Raw genomic sequence first — 18,081 nt, 5'->3', positions numbered from 1 at the left:
AGGTTGATAACATTATCTTGAAGTTTTAGGGCCAGGAACCATATTATCTTCTTACTAATATAAAGCACTTTGTACACCTGCGCGTGCCTAAAATAATACTCTTTTGGGCCTTCTTATGCAGGAGGCAGCTTGTTATGCTGTTTCTAATTTTTCCTTCTAAATTCAGTAATCATTTGAGCATGTAGTTCTGTAAGAGTGCTGCATAGCCTAGAATTTTCAAAGCATTCAGCTTTCGTCTAACATTTCATCTTAAGTCAATGAAAATTTAACTTGACTTCTGTACATTAGGCATAGAGTTTATCCAGTACCTCGAATGTGACATGCGACTGCCAGTATTAGAAAAGTAACAAGTACAAAAGAGTGACATGCTAAATTTAAAAGCTGTTATATTGTTTAGAAAAGTAGCTGTTACTCCTTGCTTCGTACGCATCTGTTATAATTACATTAGTTTGTGTGGTACTTCAAAGTGCATTTATTGCTTAGCTGTGTCAATATTTATTCAGTATAATTTTATATGTGTATTATTTGCTTTTTAAAAACAATGTTCAGACTGTTGATGTTTTTGTTGTATTCTTAATGAATTTTCATAGGAAGCCCATTTCTGCTTACATCAAACAGGAAAAGGACAAATAACATCTGGCAAAGGGAAGTCATAGCTATTGATTCCCTGACATAGTGCTAACACAGCTCACAACCGTGGCTGTGAGAAAAATACAGCACTTGCTTGCTGATACGATGTATTAGTTAGCCATTTGTTCTGTGTTGCTGACAGCTTTATGGATGTTTACAGTTAAGGATGATGCTGAAATGCTGATACTAGGAATTGTATAGCTTTTGCCTGTAATAAAACAACCAAGATTTTGTGTAAGCTTTTTTTGAAATTGCAGACCTCTCTTTTTATTGTGTATCTTTTTAGAAACTGCCACTTGTCTTTTCTGGATAACAGAAATAACTGTTCTTCCTCTCCATTCTGTGGTGTGTGAATAATTTTAAAAATCAGTTTACTTAAATAAGCATATTACTGCCAATAGGGCCCAGACTTTGCCCTTAAGAGTCAGATTGTTTTTGAAAAGGGTTTCAGTGTTGTCTGTTCCTTGGTTGTCTTTCAAAGATTAAGACTGATTTTTATACTTTTGACAGAGCCAAATTCTGTTACCTGTTGGTAGTTATACTGTTAAAACAACTAATAAATGGGAATTAATAATATAAACAGTGCATATACTTCTTCAACCAAGGCTTTAATAGAAACTAGAACTAGGAAATGCTTTTAGTTAATCTGAAATAATTCCCTAGCTCAGTTTGCATACTGTACTTTCAATAGTGAAGTACTGAGATGAGCTTTATGACACGATTTATGAAAAATGTAATATGGAAAATCATAAAGAATGTGTGAAATAATGGAATTTCCAGTTTTCTACAATCTCTTATGCCATTTATGGCTATTCACTTGTTGTGACTTACCTTTTAAAAGATACCTTGTTAAGTTATATGTGTTTAAGGTAAAATCTCTCTCTCCAGCCTAATTTTCTAGGGATTTTAATTTCTCTTTGTTTTCTTCTCCCTTTGTTTGTCCTATACCTGTAGACTCCCTTCAGGAATAAAATGAAAAGCATTTTTATCTCCAGTAGTAGTGGAGACGTAATACTCTGGGAAATAGCAGGCTCAGTTCTTTGCTGCTGCTACATGAGCAGCAGCTCTTATCTTTCTGTTATTGTCCATATTTCATAATGCATATGTTTTATAATGCATAACTTAGGGATGAAATATTGCCTATTGCTAATACCAGAACCTCTGAACACCTTGCACAAACAACTTTGACAAGGAATTGTGCAGACCCTGACTTGCTCCTTAGTGAGGCAAATGATACCACCTTCTCTTGCTTATCTGAAATTCTCGTTACAGGAGAGAATTTTTTTTCCCTCCGCTATAGATACAGGACATCATAGCAAATATAGCTCCATTGTCCATGTATACTGTGTTAGCAACCACAGAAAACACTGGATGCAGATATAAGTTGTGTCCTTGGTCTTGGAGAGCGGATCCACAACATTCTTGCATTTGTGGTTGCAAGAATTTGTGGAGGCCTCAGTGATTTATTAGTAAAGCCTTCTAGATGTCTCAGGTTCCTCTTCTGAGTACATCAGCAGAGGTGCCACCTGTGGCAGAGCTGGTATTCACCCACCTTTTTCACACACAAGCTTTCTTAAATTTGCAGGCTCCCTGTCTCTGCTTCCCCAGGGGACCTGCTGCTGCGGGATTGCTCAGCACCTCCAGCCTGAGCCCATTTACCATTCGTAACATTAATGTGCTGTTGGCAAAGCCCCAGGCAAGCATGCTTAACCCTTGCTGATTATGCACTGACAGCACTGAGTTCAGCATTAAGACACAAACTGCCATTCTGATTCAGGAATACAGCAGTCAGCGGAGGGGGGAATACGGGTTGTGCAACTGCTTTGTGTTCGGATCATTTGCCAGGCTGTTAGAGGAACAGCTGGAATCCCACAGCCTCTCTGAGAGCAGCACTTGGTGATCTGGGATAAGGTTCCTCCCCATCCTGCTGAAGATGTGCCAAAAGAGTTTAAGACTCGTGGAGACAGAGCACAAGTGGGTCCTTAGTTCTGTTGATGGAAACCTTGCTGAGTTGTGGTTTTCCTTCTTTAGATGCAGATGCATTTATAAATCCTGCATTAAAGAGACATTTGATAAAATGCACAAGCCCTGTTTGAAGCAGAGTGCTGTAGCACTGCTTCAGTGGAAATGATGAGTGCACCTGTTGTGATTCTGTTTCTGTTCTCTCTCGCTTTGCAGATGAATATGCATGTCCCTAGCAGGGAAAGGTATTGATTATCACAGTCTAAAGGAGAGAGCTAGTCATCAGAGACACCACTTGAATACCTACATCTTGAATGTAGATTTCAGCCAATACCTAAGTAGGTATGTAAGTCAAGGAAAAAAAGTCAGGATTTCCTCTTCTTAGCATAACTATCCTCATTAGTTCTTTTAAGTGTACACATCTGCATTGTGTGTGAGCACCATGCTAAATCTGCACTGTCAAATCCTACTGAAGGAGAGATAAATATGAAAAGGATTCGCCCATTTAAGCTTCCAGAAGTAACAGATTTTACACTAATTAAAAATTTAGCACCCTCAGCATGGGAGTCTAGATAGGCATAATGATTTTTCTCCATCGTATATACTCTCAGTTTATCATGAGTGTGGTTTATAGTGTATTCTCATGTTCGCACAGTATGGAAAGTGGTTGTGTATTCTGTTGTGCAAAAGATACCTGCACCGCTGAGAGTTGCTTAAACTGCAGTCAGCTGCATCCCATATCACTGGAACAGTGTTTCTGGGATCAGCTGTAAACTTTGCTGGAACCAGGGGTTTAAGACTTATTTTGGATCTTGGGATAGTCAGGGCTCTGTGTGTGCAGGCAGATCAGAAGTGACTTGTTAATAAGATCCCACCTCTGCTGTTGGCCCAGAAGCAGCAGCTTTTTAACACTGATGGTAAGGTTGCTTTTCAATAATTGCCTTAATTGGGTTTTACTCTTTTTTTTTTTTTTTTTAAGAAAGAAAATATAGTACAATTTAGAGAGTCTGTCTAGTATAGCTTAATATTTGGTATGCGTGCTAAAAACATATGTTTGCAGCCAATCTGTGCTAATTACAACATTTCAAATATGATTTAAATCATTGACAAAAATAACCCTTAAGGTTGTTTTGAATTAATATTTTTTGAAAAGGTAGCATTTTGAGGTCCATTGGAACAGTATCCTGGCTCCAACAGAGGGGAGAATTACAAGTCTAGCAAAGTGTAAGAATACGGCAAATGTGTACGCTCTTTTTCTGAGATACTACTCTCCTAACTTCCAGGTGTTTCCAGCTGTATTTGTGTACTAAGTAACTGCCAGTGGGTTTATTCTTCAGTTTTGTCCTATTTTTCCTTAAACTTGGACAAGCTTTTATGTTCTGCAGTATCATTTGCCAAAGAGTTCAACAGTGTAAACAAACAAACCCAACTATTTCCTTTCACTTACTCTGAATCTGATCCTACTAGGTTCATTTGATGCTCAAGATTCTTTTTTATTTTTAAATGAGACAGTGTATTTAATCAATTCCTGTATACTCTAATGATGTTATCTACTCCATACCCTCTAAGCTGCCTCTTTTCTAGATTGAGGAGTCCTAGTTTTGCTTAGTCATTTCTTGCACAGACACCATATTGTACTCTGTGGTGTATTTTTACTTTTAAATATATGCTGTGTGTATTTGTATTATTTCAGGCTTTTTTTTTTTTGCTTTAATGCTCGTTCTAATTTTAAATTAATTTTAGATGTCTTATATTTAAATTGATTTAATTTAAAAACAACTTACAGTTTTATCTAAGCATCGTTGCTCCTGTGTATAAGCTCTCTTAATTAAGGTTATCAAATATACATTAATTTATTGACAATCTATAAAGGTGTTGGTAAGGAGTTTAAACTAATGACTGTGACTGTCTCTTCATATGCAACTGATACGCAAAACATTGGCATATTCTGGAGCTGCAAAACTGGTAAATGGTTAATCTAACTTTCTCAGCTCCCCATTTTTATACAGATTCCTCATTAAACCTTGGCTTCTCTGTGTTCTTCCCACACACACCTGTCAGACTTTGCTTAGGGTGACCAAAAACTTGCAGAAGAGACAGTGGTCTCAGCTATATGAAAAGCATTGATGGGGTCTGGTTGCCATCTTGTGTCTCCATCCAGTTGCCTGGAGAAAATTGCATTGCAACAGTTTCCTCTTTCTGACCAGGTCTTCAGACAGACTTGAAGTCAGAAGATGGGAAATGTTAATCAGTTTAGACCTACTGGACTATTTGAGCTTAAAGATGAGCTCTCAGACAGCAACTAAGAGCCTCTTATGTCCCCTTTTATTATTGTTATGTGTAAAGACACAATTATCTCATTTATGCGTGAGTACAGACAGGTTGCTCTGCTTCTGTGTTACATGCGGGCATCTTCGTCCCCATGGTATAACTGAGATGTTTGGTGGTTTTATGCTAGAAAGGGTCTTTTACTTTCCGACTCCTCTCTCTCCAGTGTGTAGGTTTTTGACTTATGTAATTCCACTAATCTATAGGACTTTTCATTAACTGAATAATAGCCTTAAAAACTAATTTAAATCAGCCCTCCCATCTGCTGCTATTCTCGTGACTGTAATTACTGTTTGTGTTTTATGTTCATTAAAATCAAACACTGAAGCCCTGTGTGAAGTTGCATCCTACACACAGGTGAAGAACAGAGCACAGGGAGCTCAGCAGTGGGGCAGAATATCCCTCCAGCCTCCTGTTTCAGAAAATATGAGAGCGCTTTGTGTAATGGCTTATTATGTTGCATGGTATACTACAAGATGCCAACACCAGGAATTTTGTTTAATCATCAACCTGTCTTCAACAAGAAAACATGTCAGTATTTAACTGGACCTAGAACTGCAATGCACTGTTGCATTAGATTTGTAAACCATAAGAAGTTTATGTAACTAAGTCTGAAAATGTTGAAGACTTAAGGGGAATCAAGTTTATTTTTAAGCTTTCAGTGGAAAGACAAATATCTAAATGAAACAATGGGAGAAGTAGCATAAGAACGAAACAGCAAGTTCTCTTCCTTATTAAGGTGGTAAAACCATTCTGTTTTTCTAGAAACCTTCTGATGTTCCAAAGGAAGTGAAAATAGTAAATTGAAAGTGATTATCATGTGTTATTAATTCTAAATCGAAGGCAATAAAAAGAGCTATTTGGTGAATAGTTTCACCTGTACTGGGGTTGAGAACCTGTGAAAAGTCTGCAAAGTTGTTCGTGTAATCCTAGGCAGGTTGTTAAGCATCTTTATTCCTTAACTTCGTGCAGGTCAAGTATTTATATTAATGTGACAGAGACTGTTAAAGGCATACTTTTAAATATTCTGTCATATGCAAATTGTATATCCCTGTTAATCCCTATAAAATTCTTATCTGTCTTTCAAGGTCACACTGTGCAGCTAAAACAGTCATGACATGTTTTAGTACATGGTTGTATCTGGTAATTAATTTTGAATTACTTTGGATTTTTCTTTCTTCATAGGTCGATGATTCCAGTTGTGATGCTGAAATACTTTCCTTGCTCCTCGATGCCAAGTTAGTGGTGAAGTGTGTATCTACTGCCTTCTACCCTCACCTTATTGAGCACTTGCTGGCTGACCAGGGAGAAGGAGGCTGGGACGTGGAGGAAATAGCAAAACAACTTAAAGAAGCTGGGTTCAATGCAGAGGCCGGGTCCCTCTTGATGTCCTATCGAGGGACTCATCCTGCACTCAGGACTTTTACTACTGCCCTCCAGGCTATTCAGCATTGGATCTAAAAATGCTGGAGTTCTTCATTTGTCTGCCTATGTTTTTTCTGGAGATCTTACACAAAAGGGAGAAATTGTCATTCTAGTGAAGTAACAAAGTTAGTTATTAACTATGTTTTGTTGAAAATACAAACAGCACATTTATAGTGAATTCCCATATATTTCTAATCATTTAAAAATTATTAATGTGGACTGTATCATTCTGTTATATGACTAGGAAAGCATTGAATCTAATAATGCTTTTCAAATCAGAGAAAAATATTAAATGGTTACACTCTGTGACATATAAATGAAACATTAGTAAGCTGGCTGGTTATATACCATTTGTCTTAATTTCTGTAAGTAATTTACTCTTGTCATAATGTAAAACTAATGTAAAAATATAATTATAAAGATATATTAAAAAAACACCACAAAGAGTAATTTCTGCAAACTTCAAAACCTTAACATTTGATATTGTGCAATGTTGTTAGCACAGCTTTTGTTTGCAATAAGTAAAATATTTTGCATTTAGTGTAGTTTCTTTTTTCCTCCTATTAGATAGATAAGACAAATATTTTCCTTCTTCAGCTGCTCTTATTTTTTTTCCTGTCTCTCCTCAGTGTTGTTTATTCATAAGGACAAGTTGGACTTTTTTGTACTTGCAGACAGTTCTAGTTTTTGAGTTATTTTTCTCTGCAGTCTGGGAAGCTTCATCTCAAATCCTAAGCGTTCGTTGATACCTTTTGTGAATGCACTTTCAAAGTATTATACTTTTCCTGAGCTCTGAAAAAATAAATAGGTGTGTTTATTTCCAAATGCCTTGCTGTCTAAATAAGGCAAAGAATTTCTGATTGTTTGCTAAGGTTTTTTAACAAGGGGTCTGTTTATTACACTGCATTACCAGAAGTTTTTGATGGTACTGTGTGCTTATAGGAATTTATTCTTAAGATTAATCTATAAATCTTTTGCCTAATCTTGTGTTCAGATCTAATTTTGATTAAATAATGTGGAGAAACAGTATACGTGTTAGAATAATAGGATAATACGGGTTTGAAGCGATCTGCAGAGGTAATGTGGTCCAACCTCCTCCTCAAGGCAGAGTTCCTTTGATGTTGGAGCAGGTTGCTGAGGGCTGTATTCAGTTGGGTCTTGAAAACCTCCAAGGAGGGATGTCACCTTGCTTGACTGTACCTGTGATGAAAAGCTTTTTACAAATATCCTCTTGTTCAAACCCGTCTCATTGCAGCTTCTGCCAATTGTCTCTCATCCTTCCACCATGAATACTGTGAAGAATCTGGCTTCATAATCTCGATAACCTTCTTGGGTTCCCCGTAGCCTTCTTTCCTGAAAAGAAACAAAACCCAAAAGAAGAAGAAAATTATAGTGCAGTAATTGCAGTTCAGAGGTGATTTAGCTGGCTGTACCATGCCTACAGTGCAGACAATGGTGATGGATTGCATTAACGCTGGTAATACTCAGTCAAAATTTGGCAACAGGGGGATCCATTTTGGGTGCAGTTGCTCTGTGCTTCAGTAATAACACTCATATCAGGGCTTTCTGCTGCCTGGGACAGCCAGACACTTTGTTATGCAATATAGTATCAAGCTGACTGTTATTGAGACAGTAGTTTCTAAAATCCCTCTTTTTCCTAAATGTCATCTTAAATCATAAAGAAGGAAGAAGAGTGGGTTAAGAGCTTGAAGTAGCTATTTAATTGGAAATTTGTATTGCCAAGTTCTTTCCTAGGCTTCAGGATTTAGAAATGGGAGATGACATTTGTGGAACCAAAACTGACTCTTACTAGCATTGTCTTTGACTTAGGATCTTCTTTTTTTTATCTTTGTTTTATCAGCTTTTACTGACGGTGAAAATTGTTCAGATGTTACCCTTACGCAGGCTTCTTAAGATTTTTGGCTGTGCTTTAATTCTTCAGATTGTTAATCTTGTTTTTGTACTTACTGGTCCCAGCTGCCGTGTGTTTTAAGGAAGGTTATCTCATCTGCGTATCTGACATACATATTGAGTTCAAATTTACATCATTCAGACATATTTCCTTAATTCTGTTCTCTGATGCCAGCAGTCCCAAGAGCTTCAGACTCTTAAAGTATATTGGAATTGCAGACTAAAGAGAGGACAGACTTAAAAAAGGTAACATAACTGGAGATCAGTAGATGCAAGCAAAACACAAGGCAAACCTCCAGCAAGAAAACCTTGGATTATTCTGTAGAAGATACTCCTGTACTTTAGAATGGAGCGTTTTGGTCTCTCTGCATGTTTTGTTCTCAGGTCAGTAAGTTCAGCACTAGATTTTCTGACCGTTCTCATTCAGGATCACGAAAAGTTTGTGTTTAGTGTCACTGCAGAGCTGAGCTGCAGATAAAGCTCTGATGAGTGTTATTGATCTTCTGGCCATTTTCTGTTTTGCTGGCATTACAAATCCACGATAAATGTTTTCCTTGCAGCGAGGACTACTCCTGTTTATTCTGTATTCAGAACTTTTATCTATAAGGAACAGTTTTTTATTATATGCATCCAAAATGGTCAGCCTATGTTAGTGTATGTTCCAAATAACATAAAGTTTAAAAAATAAAAGTGAAAGAAGAGGCACATGACAAGGACTTTTGTATCCCAGTGCCAGTCTTCTGGTATCTTCTGTAGCGTAGAATAACACTGAGGGTCTGGGAGTGACCAGGATACACTGGTGTATGTTAGTGTGTTGGGTTGGTGTGTTTTGTTTGTTTTGAGGTTCTGTGGGGGCTTTGGTTGTTTTTTTTTTGTTTTGTTGCTCTTGTTTTTAAAAGGTTAAGAAACTCATCTTGGTGTTATTAATAGTACTTTAAAAAAACATCACAGAAGAGTGGAACTGGCACTTGAGACAGTTCAGTTTTGTCAGTTCATTTGATTTGCAACTGGTAGCTGTTCACAATAAAGCATGAGCTGATGAAGTTTTCACCCCAAACAAGTCCATGCTCTGGAGATGCTTGTGCTTCCAAAACTGGGTGAATAAAGAGTTCAGTTGTGTCTCGAGGAGCAGAACTTCCTAGTGCCATTAATCCTCTTTTGCCTGAGAAAGTGTTTGCATGTTTGATGAGCTTTTTGCTGCCTGGTGGATGTACCAAAGCAGCAAAATACATCACCTTTCTTTGGATAAGTAGAACCAGAGATGAGGGAAGAAAGATCATAACTCACAATTTCTTTCACTGCTGGAAACAGTAAGTGGAGATATTACATCAGTGCAACAGATGCAGAGTAGACACTATTGAATTTATAATCTTTTTGAAAAGTGCAATTCAATGAGTGGGGAGGGTACATATGATTCAGATTTACTTGTATAATGATTCTTTCTGTGATACATTGTTTTTGACATCCTACTCTGTAAAAAGATGCTTTGAGAGGATGGCCACAGCATATGGATACCTTAATCACGTGGGTAAGAATTCCTACATTTGTGTTGATGGTTAAGATTGCGGGGTGACAATAAAACCCTGGCAGATGTATTGTTAACCTCCTCGCCCCCCCCACTTCCACCTTTTTTCCCCCTCCCTCTCCCCCCTTCCCACTAAGGACAGGCGATCGGGAGGGAAAGAAGGACAGAGAGAAGAGAGTTGGAAAAATTAACATTGTTTTACTAATGCTACTAATAAGAATAGAGAAAATAATACAAAATATACAAAACCAATCTTGAAAGTCTCAGCAACTGCAGAGCCTGCACCCGAAGTCCTGGATTGGACTCTGCAGCCAACCGGAGCTGGATTCAGTCTCTCACTAGGCCTCAGTTCGCAGGGACGACTAGCAAGATCCTCTCCTAATGTCGGCCATAAACAGAAGGGGAAAAGCAAAGGGAAAAGGGACGAGATCCTCGTGATCTCCCACTTTTATATGAAGTATTCACGTGAATGGAATGCTATACACAGTTGGTCAGTTTCTCGGTCACCGGTTTCTCGTTGCCCCTCTCGCGAGATGTCCATCCATGCTTATCAATAAGTTTGCATTCCATTGCTAAGTTTACCAAAACATGTGTCTGGTTCTCCAGGAAAATGCAGTTAATATGAAGGCTTTAGCTGACAGGCAAAATTCACTGAAAGATAAACTTGTTTTTAACAAAACCAGGACAATTTGCAAAAACACAATCATTTTTAAGGTTCTTTTTTTTTAACCTGTACTGCTTTCCCTTCAAAACCCAGCAAATGAGGCAAGTACTGGGGGCAAGGTTAGATCTCACAAAACAGCACAGATGGTCACGGTGCCTCTGTTACCCACAAAACAGGGGGTGCCAGGTGAAACCTTAGGCCATTTGCTCCGGAGAACGGCAGTGGGTGGAGGGAGTGTCGACCTGCTGGAAGGCAGGAGGGCTCTGCAGAGGGATCTGGACAGACTGGAAAAATGGGCTGATTCCAATGGGATGAAGTTCAATAAGGCCAAGTGCCGGGTGCTGCACTTTGGTCACAACAACCCCCTGCAGCGCTACAGGCTGGGCGCAGAGTGGCTGGAGAGCAGTCAGACAGAAAGGGACCTGGGGGTACTAATTGACAGGAAGCTCAACATGAGCCATCAGTGTGCCCGGGTGGCCAAGACGGCCAATGGTATCCTGTCCTGTATCAAAAATAGCGTGGTCAGCAGGACAAGGGCAGTGATCCTTCCCCTGTACTCTGCATTGGTGAGGCCACACCTGGAGTATTGTGTTCAGTTCTGGGCCCCTCAGTTCAGGAAAGAGATTGAAGTGCTGGAGCGAGTCCAGAGAAGAGCAACAAGACTGGTGAAGGGACTTGAGCATAAGACCTGTGGGGAGAGGCTGAGGGAGCTGGGGTTGTTTAGTCTAGAGAAGAGGAGGCTTAGAGGTGACCTCATCACTCTCTAGAACTACCTGAAGGGAAGTTATAGCCAGGTGGGGATTAGTCTCTTCTCCCAGGCAGTTAGCAATAGGACAAGGGGGCATGGGCTTAAACTCTGCCAGGGGAAATTTAGGCTGGATATTAGAAAGAAATTCTTTACAGAGAGAGTGGTCAGGCATTGGAATGGCCTGCCCAGGGAGGTGGTGGACTCGCCGTCCCTGGAGGTTTTTAAACTGAGATTGGACATGGCACTTAGTGCCATGATCTAATAAACAGACTAGAGTTGGACCAAGGGTTGGACTCGATGATCTCTGAGGTCTTTTCCAACCCAGTCGATTCTGTGATTCTGTGATTCCCACCCAGCCAGCTCTTCTCCCAGGGGCTCTGTTGCTTGCGCAGAAGCACATGATGACAGCAGACCGTGCAGGAACTGAAGATTTTACCTGCTTTCATCTGTCAGCAGCTGAGTACGGAACAAGGAGGCTCAGATGAGAACAAATCAAGGGCAGGGCAACATGAAAACAACAACCACGGCAATTGAAGTCAGTGAAAGGGGGGCAAGGCAAGGATTTTTCTGGGGTTACATTTCACTGCACAACACACAGCAAGTAACATCGAACACCTTGCTGGTTTGTCCTACTGATTGATGATAGACTGAGAGATTCTGAAGGAAGGGAATGAACACAAAACTAGAAGTGTTCCACCTTCAAAATGGATTTATTATTGTAGCCTTGCCCACCATGCTGCCACATTTCCCACTTTAAAATTTCCAGCTTCTTAAATTGTAGTATTTGAAGAAGAGAATACAGGAAAGTATGCATTTTTAGTAAATCCTTGAGACTTGTCTCGCTTCCAAGGTTGTGTGACTTGATCTGTATGCCCACCTAGAAGAGCCACATCCATTATTTATGTGTTTTCATTTTTCATTTGTTTCAAATTATGTCCTTATATCAGAAAATATTGAAAAACTAAATCTCTCTTCTCCCACCTGTTGAGTCCTGGCATACTTAGATATTTCTCTGTATCCTTTGGTCATCCTTTTCAATAAGCTCTGTGTCTTTTTCAGTATATTTTTGAGACATGAAAGGAGGAGCAGAGCCATGCCTTGTATCAAATGTTGCAGACACACTAAAGGTTCATCTGATGCCATAAAACTGTTTTTCAGTTTGATGATTTAACTGTTACTGAACACTTGAGGTAGTGTTTGCATAGAATTATTTGATTTGACCCTGAGTTTTCCTTTCCCGTTGGTAGCAATCATCTGAGATTACTCTATATGGTTTTTTATTGTTTATTTTAAGATTATTTTTTGCATGTATATCATCGTAGTTACAGATCGAAATCCTTTTACCAGTTAATCACCCAGACAGTACATTGCATGAAGACTTACAACAGTTTTTCATCCAGCCCTTGCTCTTACTCGAAAACTTGTCTTCATCAGCACTCTGACAACTCTACTATTGGTCCCTTTTTGTAGATAGAGAAAATACTAAACTTGGGTCTCTTTAGCATCTGCCTGCATTTGAAAACACCCAGCTCATTTTGCTGAAGGTGAGGCACATACAGAAAAACAGAAGAGTAGATAAATGTCCTATGGATGGTCAGAAACAGGCTCGCTCTTTTATCTTCATTAAATCATCTGCTGACACGATTCCATTCTCCACAAAGAGCTCAGTGCCTTAAACTTGGGTATGTTTGTCCTCAGTGATGCTCTTACACTGGGTGGAGATGGAATATTGAGTTTCCAAGGTGAATGAGCATCCCATCGTAGAGCAGGAGGACTCAAGCAACACAGGTACAGAGCCTCATCTTTCCTTAGTGCTTAGGAGAGTTGGGGTTTAACTCCAGACAGTATCTTCAGCAGGTAATTATAACAGCAAAGACTTTATAGGAAAACAAATCTCTCCCTGACTACTGTGATATTCAAAAACATGAAAATCTTATTTACTTTGATTTATTCACAGTGACAAATTTTATCTGTCATTTTTCTCCACTTGCTTTGAGACTGGCCAACAAAGGGGATGGCTCAGTGCTCATGCTAATGACTGTGCTGACTGAACAAAGCGGGGTATTTTATCATGTTGACTTCACAGGACACACTAAGCTGTGCAAGCAGAAGATAAAGTCTTCTTCAGCTTAGTCATAGCTAGATCTGGCAACCTGGTCAGCATTTCTGTCTAAAAATAGAGACTCTGCTGTCTGGAGCTGCCTGGAGAGGATGGCAGAGACCACAAGAGCTTCCTTGTTGCACAGCTGTGTCAGTTCCAAACCTTAGCTTCATGTGTCCCTTATCAATACCAGAGACATGACAGTTAGTGGAAATTTTTTATGTATAATCAATTTGTATGTGGTTGCTACTGAAATAGCTGTAGAAGCTGAAATATCTGATTTAGTCTCACTAAATGCCTAACTCCAACAAAGCTAAGTATTAAACTGAGGTTTGTTCTTCTGAAGATATGAAATGCTAAGATGTTTCCTGATAGTGGTTGCTGCAAACCAGCCCCTTTTCTCAAGGCACAAAGGTAATAAAACACTAGAACTGGTGCACTATTTATAAGGAAAAAGAGGGAAAGTTAGTAGTAACCTCTGAAGGAAATAAGACTTAGTGGTGAAACCTTAACCTGAAAAATGTGATTACCATTAAAACTGAATCGTCTACTTACAGTGTATTCCTTGGCATTTTCTGTGAAGCTGTTCTGACACCCTGTCACCGAATGTCTTCTTAGTCCACCCTGCGAGGCTCCCCTTGCTTGCAGGCCATGGTAATGGGGGAGCCACCTTCACACAGAGTTCTGATTTATAGTCCAAAGTCTTTGCAACCCAAACACAGAAAACTGCATGGCAGCCTTTTTCTGTGAGAATCTTTACATAATGTGCATGTAAAATATTTATTCTAATGAACAAAGCAGATGTACGCAGTTTAAAAATAAAAAGTAATGCTAGAAAACAAATAAGCAGAAGGAGTTTAAATGGGAGAACAATACAGAACATAAACTGCGAATGAAACTGGGGGGTGATTTTAATTAATCTGGTAGTACCATCTGTGCTGGTTCTGGCTTTAGAGGAAAAAATACACAACAGTATCTGAATGCAGCTTTCAATAGTATGTGTGTGAAATATGTATAAGCCATGTCCTATATCATCTCGGAATGGTAGTGGAATTTAAGGTCCAGTGCTGGAAGTGTTTCTTTTTTTACCTGTTGCATTCATTTAAGCACTTAATGAATGATTGTCATAGTGCTGCTTGAAATGTTATTTCTAGTAAAGACATTGCAGAGAAAAGTGGAGCAAAAACCAGCCTAAGCCATTTGGACTTTGGAACTGTAAATGCTACAGCTGTTCTGTAACAAAGATGTTCCCAAGATGCATTTTTAAAGTCTTTGTCACTTCCTTAAACTGTTCAAAATCACTGGACATAAGTGGAAAAAACCCTAAAAGGGGCTCTCAGATATGGCTTCCTATAAGAAGAAAAATCCAGTCTTAGATGGTTCAAGATATTTAAAGATTTAAGTTTTGGATTATTGTTAGCTTAATATCCAGGTATAATCTAGAGTGAAGAGGAGTGCAAGCCACCATTTTTAATCAGACCACTAGATTTTTAATTAGCTGTTGATTCCTTAATATCATCTTGCTTTTAGAAGGCAGTATTTATTATAGTGGTAGTCCCTAGAGGCCCCAGTAAAGACTCGGATTGTGAAAGTACAGCATCTGTATGACCCTGCAACAGAATATTTACACACTGTGTGTTAAAGGCGATGTGGTTAGAGAACATGAGCAGTGAAGACATGGCAATAACCTGTGCATGAGTTTTCCTACATTCTGCTCAACAATTGCTTGGCTTTACCAACATGAACCATACCAGGTTGAAGATGTCTTATTTTTTTTGGTTTGTTTCCTTCAGCACCTTTATCTAATGATTCTTAGGTCAAACGAAAGTTCGATCTTATGTGCCAATTAGCAGAGAAAAATACTACAGGCTCATAAGATTAGTTTGCAGCAGTCATAAGCCATCAGTCCTCTCTGGAGCTGGAAATAGTAGTTTATTCTTTTTCTTATCATTCTGTAATCATATTTATGTATAAAACTAGCAGTATTGAAAAAAAGGTAAAGGGAAAATAACTTTTCCACTTAGCACTTTACTAGCTGCAGGAGCTTTTTAACACATTTACATCTAATTTCATGAAATGCCAATAAAATACTTTTCACTTGCCCACATGAGGCTTTTAAAAATAGTTTGTACTTTTGATAACACTTCTCTGTACTGCAAGATCCTGCTTTAAATGTGGTGAATATTATTGGCTTAAAAATTTGCTTTTTCCATCCTGTAAGCTGAAAAGTCACAGAAGTAAGGACAGAGGGCACAGGTGGTGCTTAAGCCAATGTCTTAGTTTTGGCTTTATTGAAGAGTGACATCCCTGAAAACTGAAAGACCTGAAATACAGGGAGCACCTTGTAAAGTGTTTCCTTGTTCATTGAGATGCTCACTGGTCTCAATGGATCCAACACCTGCTGGAAAAGGCTCAAGGTCCTCAGGATTATCAACAGTAGAACCAAACAGGGAGCAGAATCACCTCTTTGCGTTAAATTCCTTTCTAATGCTGTGACTGAAGACACTGGCAATGTTCTTCCTCTTTCGTGTTTGCTCTTTTTCAGGAGATTTTGTGGCATTTGAGGTCTTTAGCAAGGATTTAATGTTGTTCTATGTTGGTGGGAGAGGCCTCTGACAGCACAGAGTAAATATTCTTCCTGACTTACAATACCAGTCTGATTTATTGTCCAATAGATATAATACAACCCAAGAGGTTGGCACCCTCTTGGTACCAAGAACTAACTTAATTGCGAAGATCTCCTTTCATTACCATGTTCTTATCGCAGCTGCTCGTTTCAGTTTCTGGTTTTAATCACAGTTCAATAATTAAGAATTAAATATGCGGGTGAACAGAAATCAGCAGTTTGGATTTTGTTATCGAGCAAATTTCATGTCTACGAAGGCTTAACCAGAGGAATATTCATACAAAAAAAAACAGCATCATAATTGTGGGGAAAAGTGTGGTATTAAATAATTCCTGGCATCCTTATCCTAAGTTTGAATAACACAACTTCCAGTGTTTACAGAGCTGCCACTGAAGATTACTGAGAAGCATCGCGCAACTGTGTGTGGGAGATGGTGGTTGACAGCAACATCTCAAAGCCCTACTTTACTGATGAGATTGGCTTAACCCTAGGCCTGAGAGCTCTTCCCTCTGTGAAAGACCAGTATTTAGCATTGCTGTGGAAAATAGCATTTCAGGGCTGTTTGATGTCAAGAGTGTTAACTTTTAGTTCTTAGAGCTGGCAGCGTTTCCAGCTCCTAAGAGCTGCAGATCAGTTTGCATCGCTGAATACATTTGTAACTTTGGACTTTGTAAATTTGTAAATTTGGACTTTGACCTTATGGGATGAAATTTCTCTTGCCTGTTCTTTGCAGTTACTGGTGTGCATGGTGAACTACAAAAAGCAAACCGTGAGGCAGAGGAAGGGTCACTTGCTGGCTGATTGTTCTCTTGCAGTCTGCCAGAGTTTTTTCTCGTTGGCCTGGAGAATTGTAACAGATGTGACTACTCCTGTAGCCCCAGGGATGTACAGTCGCTGCTTCTGAAATTACCAAAAATTGAGAAATCTGAAGTGAGCCAAAGCCTTTGGACAAAACCTGTCAGTTTATTAATGTGTTTTTGGTAGTCACTTTTGGGAACATCTTCTTAGGAGGTGCTTAATCCTATAGCCTAGTAAAGAGGATATGTAGCTCTAAGACTGAGTGGACCAACCAAGAACTGAATCATGTTCTCTCTTTCTGGTGACTCTATAGGATGTTTTATCAATATTGTTTTTACTAAGACTACACTATGACCCTGAAAGAATGGAAGTAGGTCTTCTTTAGAACTATACCAGCCTTTTTTGATAGAAAATTAAATGGACAAATGTAGCCTGGTTTTCCTGTTTGAGTTACTTCCAGACATGCTTAGAATTTTACTGATTTTTCTTATTTCAAATATTCCAATGGCTATTTTCACAAGAGTTTTATTCTCCAGTCTGCTTACCAAAACCTGTTACTTTTTAGAGCTTCTAGTGTTTTTAATTAATCTGTTTATTTGGCTAAGAGGTTTTAAGAGGCCAACGCATGCTATTGTTTTGCTCCTGGATTACTTAGCCAAAGCTCTTTTAATTGTTTGCACAAGGAAGACAAGGTGGTGACAGAAGTGCATTAGAATCTGTGATATGTAAATTCCATAGATATCCCTGTTTATGGCAGCAAAAATCTCCTGTACAGATGTTTAGAATAAAATGAAAAGAGCTTCATATCCCAGTGCTATGAATTCGCAGCTTGTGTCCTGAAGCGTGCTTGTGAATCGTTTATGACTCGGCCTGAGAGAATACTGTGAAATAATCTATCTGCCAATAATTAGATGATGTTACACAGATGCATGAGCCCTGTGCTTTGATTTGGCAATGATTTCTGTCTGGCCTGGAACTAACTCCATATGGTGAATCATAGAATCTTAACCTGTTTGAAGCGATAGGGCTTGTCCAACCTTCTGCGTGCAGGTTGCCAATGAAAAGATGAGTTAACTTCCATCTTTTAAAGGATGCACATAGTGTCCGATGTTCCTGTGCGTAGGCAGATGTTTACAAAACACTGTCGTGACTTGTCCTTTCCCGCCCGTATTTGGTGAATTCTGTAATTGTGAAACACAGGTCTGAATGGTCCCAGGCAGAGATCTGAGACTCAGCAAGATGGAGAGAGGCTCTGGTCCCAAAGCACGTACACAGCTGTGCAGCATTGAAATGCCGCATTTTCCTCCCTCTCACCTTGATCTCAGAGCTGCGGCTGGAAGGGAGCTGAGGAGAGGCTGCCTGG

The 18,081-nt window shown here is 39.1% G+C and overlaps 1 protein-coding gene across 2 annotated transcripts in view; it reads left to right on the top strand.

The window, feature by feature from the left end:
• NBAS (NBAS subunit of NRZ tethering complex) overlaps positions 1 to 9,381 on the top strand; it is a 190,213-nt gene extending 180,832 nt beyond the window's left edge. For both annotated transcript variants that reach the window (XM_082049168.1, XM_082049167.1), the window contains one exon: positions 6,106 to 9,381. In XM_082049168.1, coding sequence (XP_081905294.1) covers positions 6,106 to 6,381 — 276 coding nt within the window. In that variant the 3' untranslated portion in view covers positions 6,382 to 9,381. The remainder of the gene's footprint in view (positions 1 to 6,105) is intronic.
• Positions 9,382 to 18,081: the final 8,700 nt, after the last annotated feature.

The sequence above is a fragment of the Streptopelia decaocto genome, assembly GCF_964273445.1.
Source record: "Streptopelia decaocto genome assembly, chromosome: 3".
NCBI classification, from domain to species: Eukaryota; Metazoa; Chordata; class Aves; order Columbiformes; family Columbidae; genus Streptopelia; species Streptopelia decaocto.
Note: the sequence above shows the minus strand (reverse complement) of the source record. Positions and strands in the feature narration are given on the sequence as shown.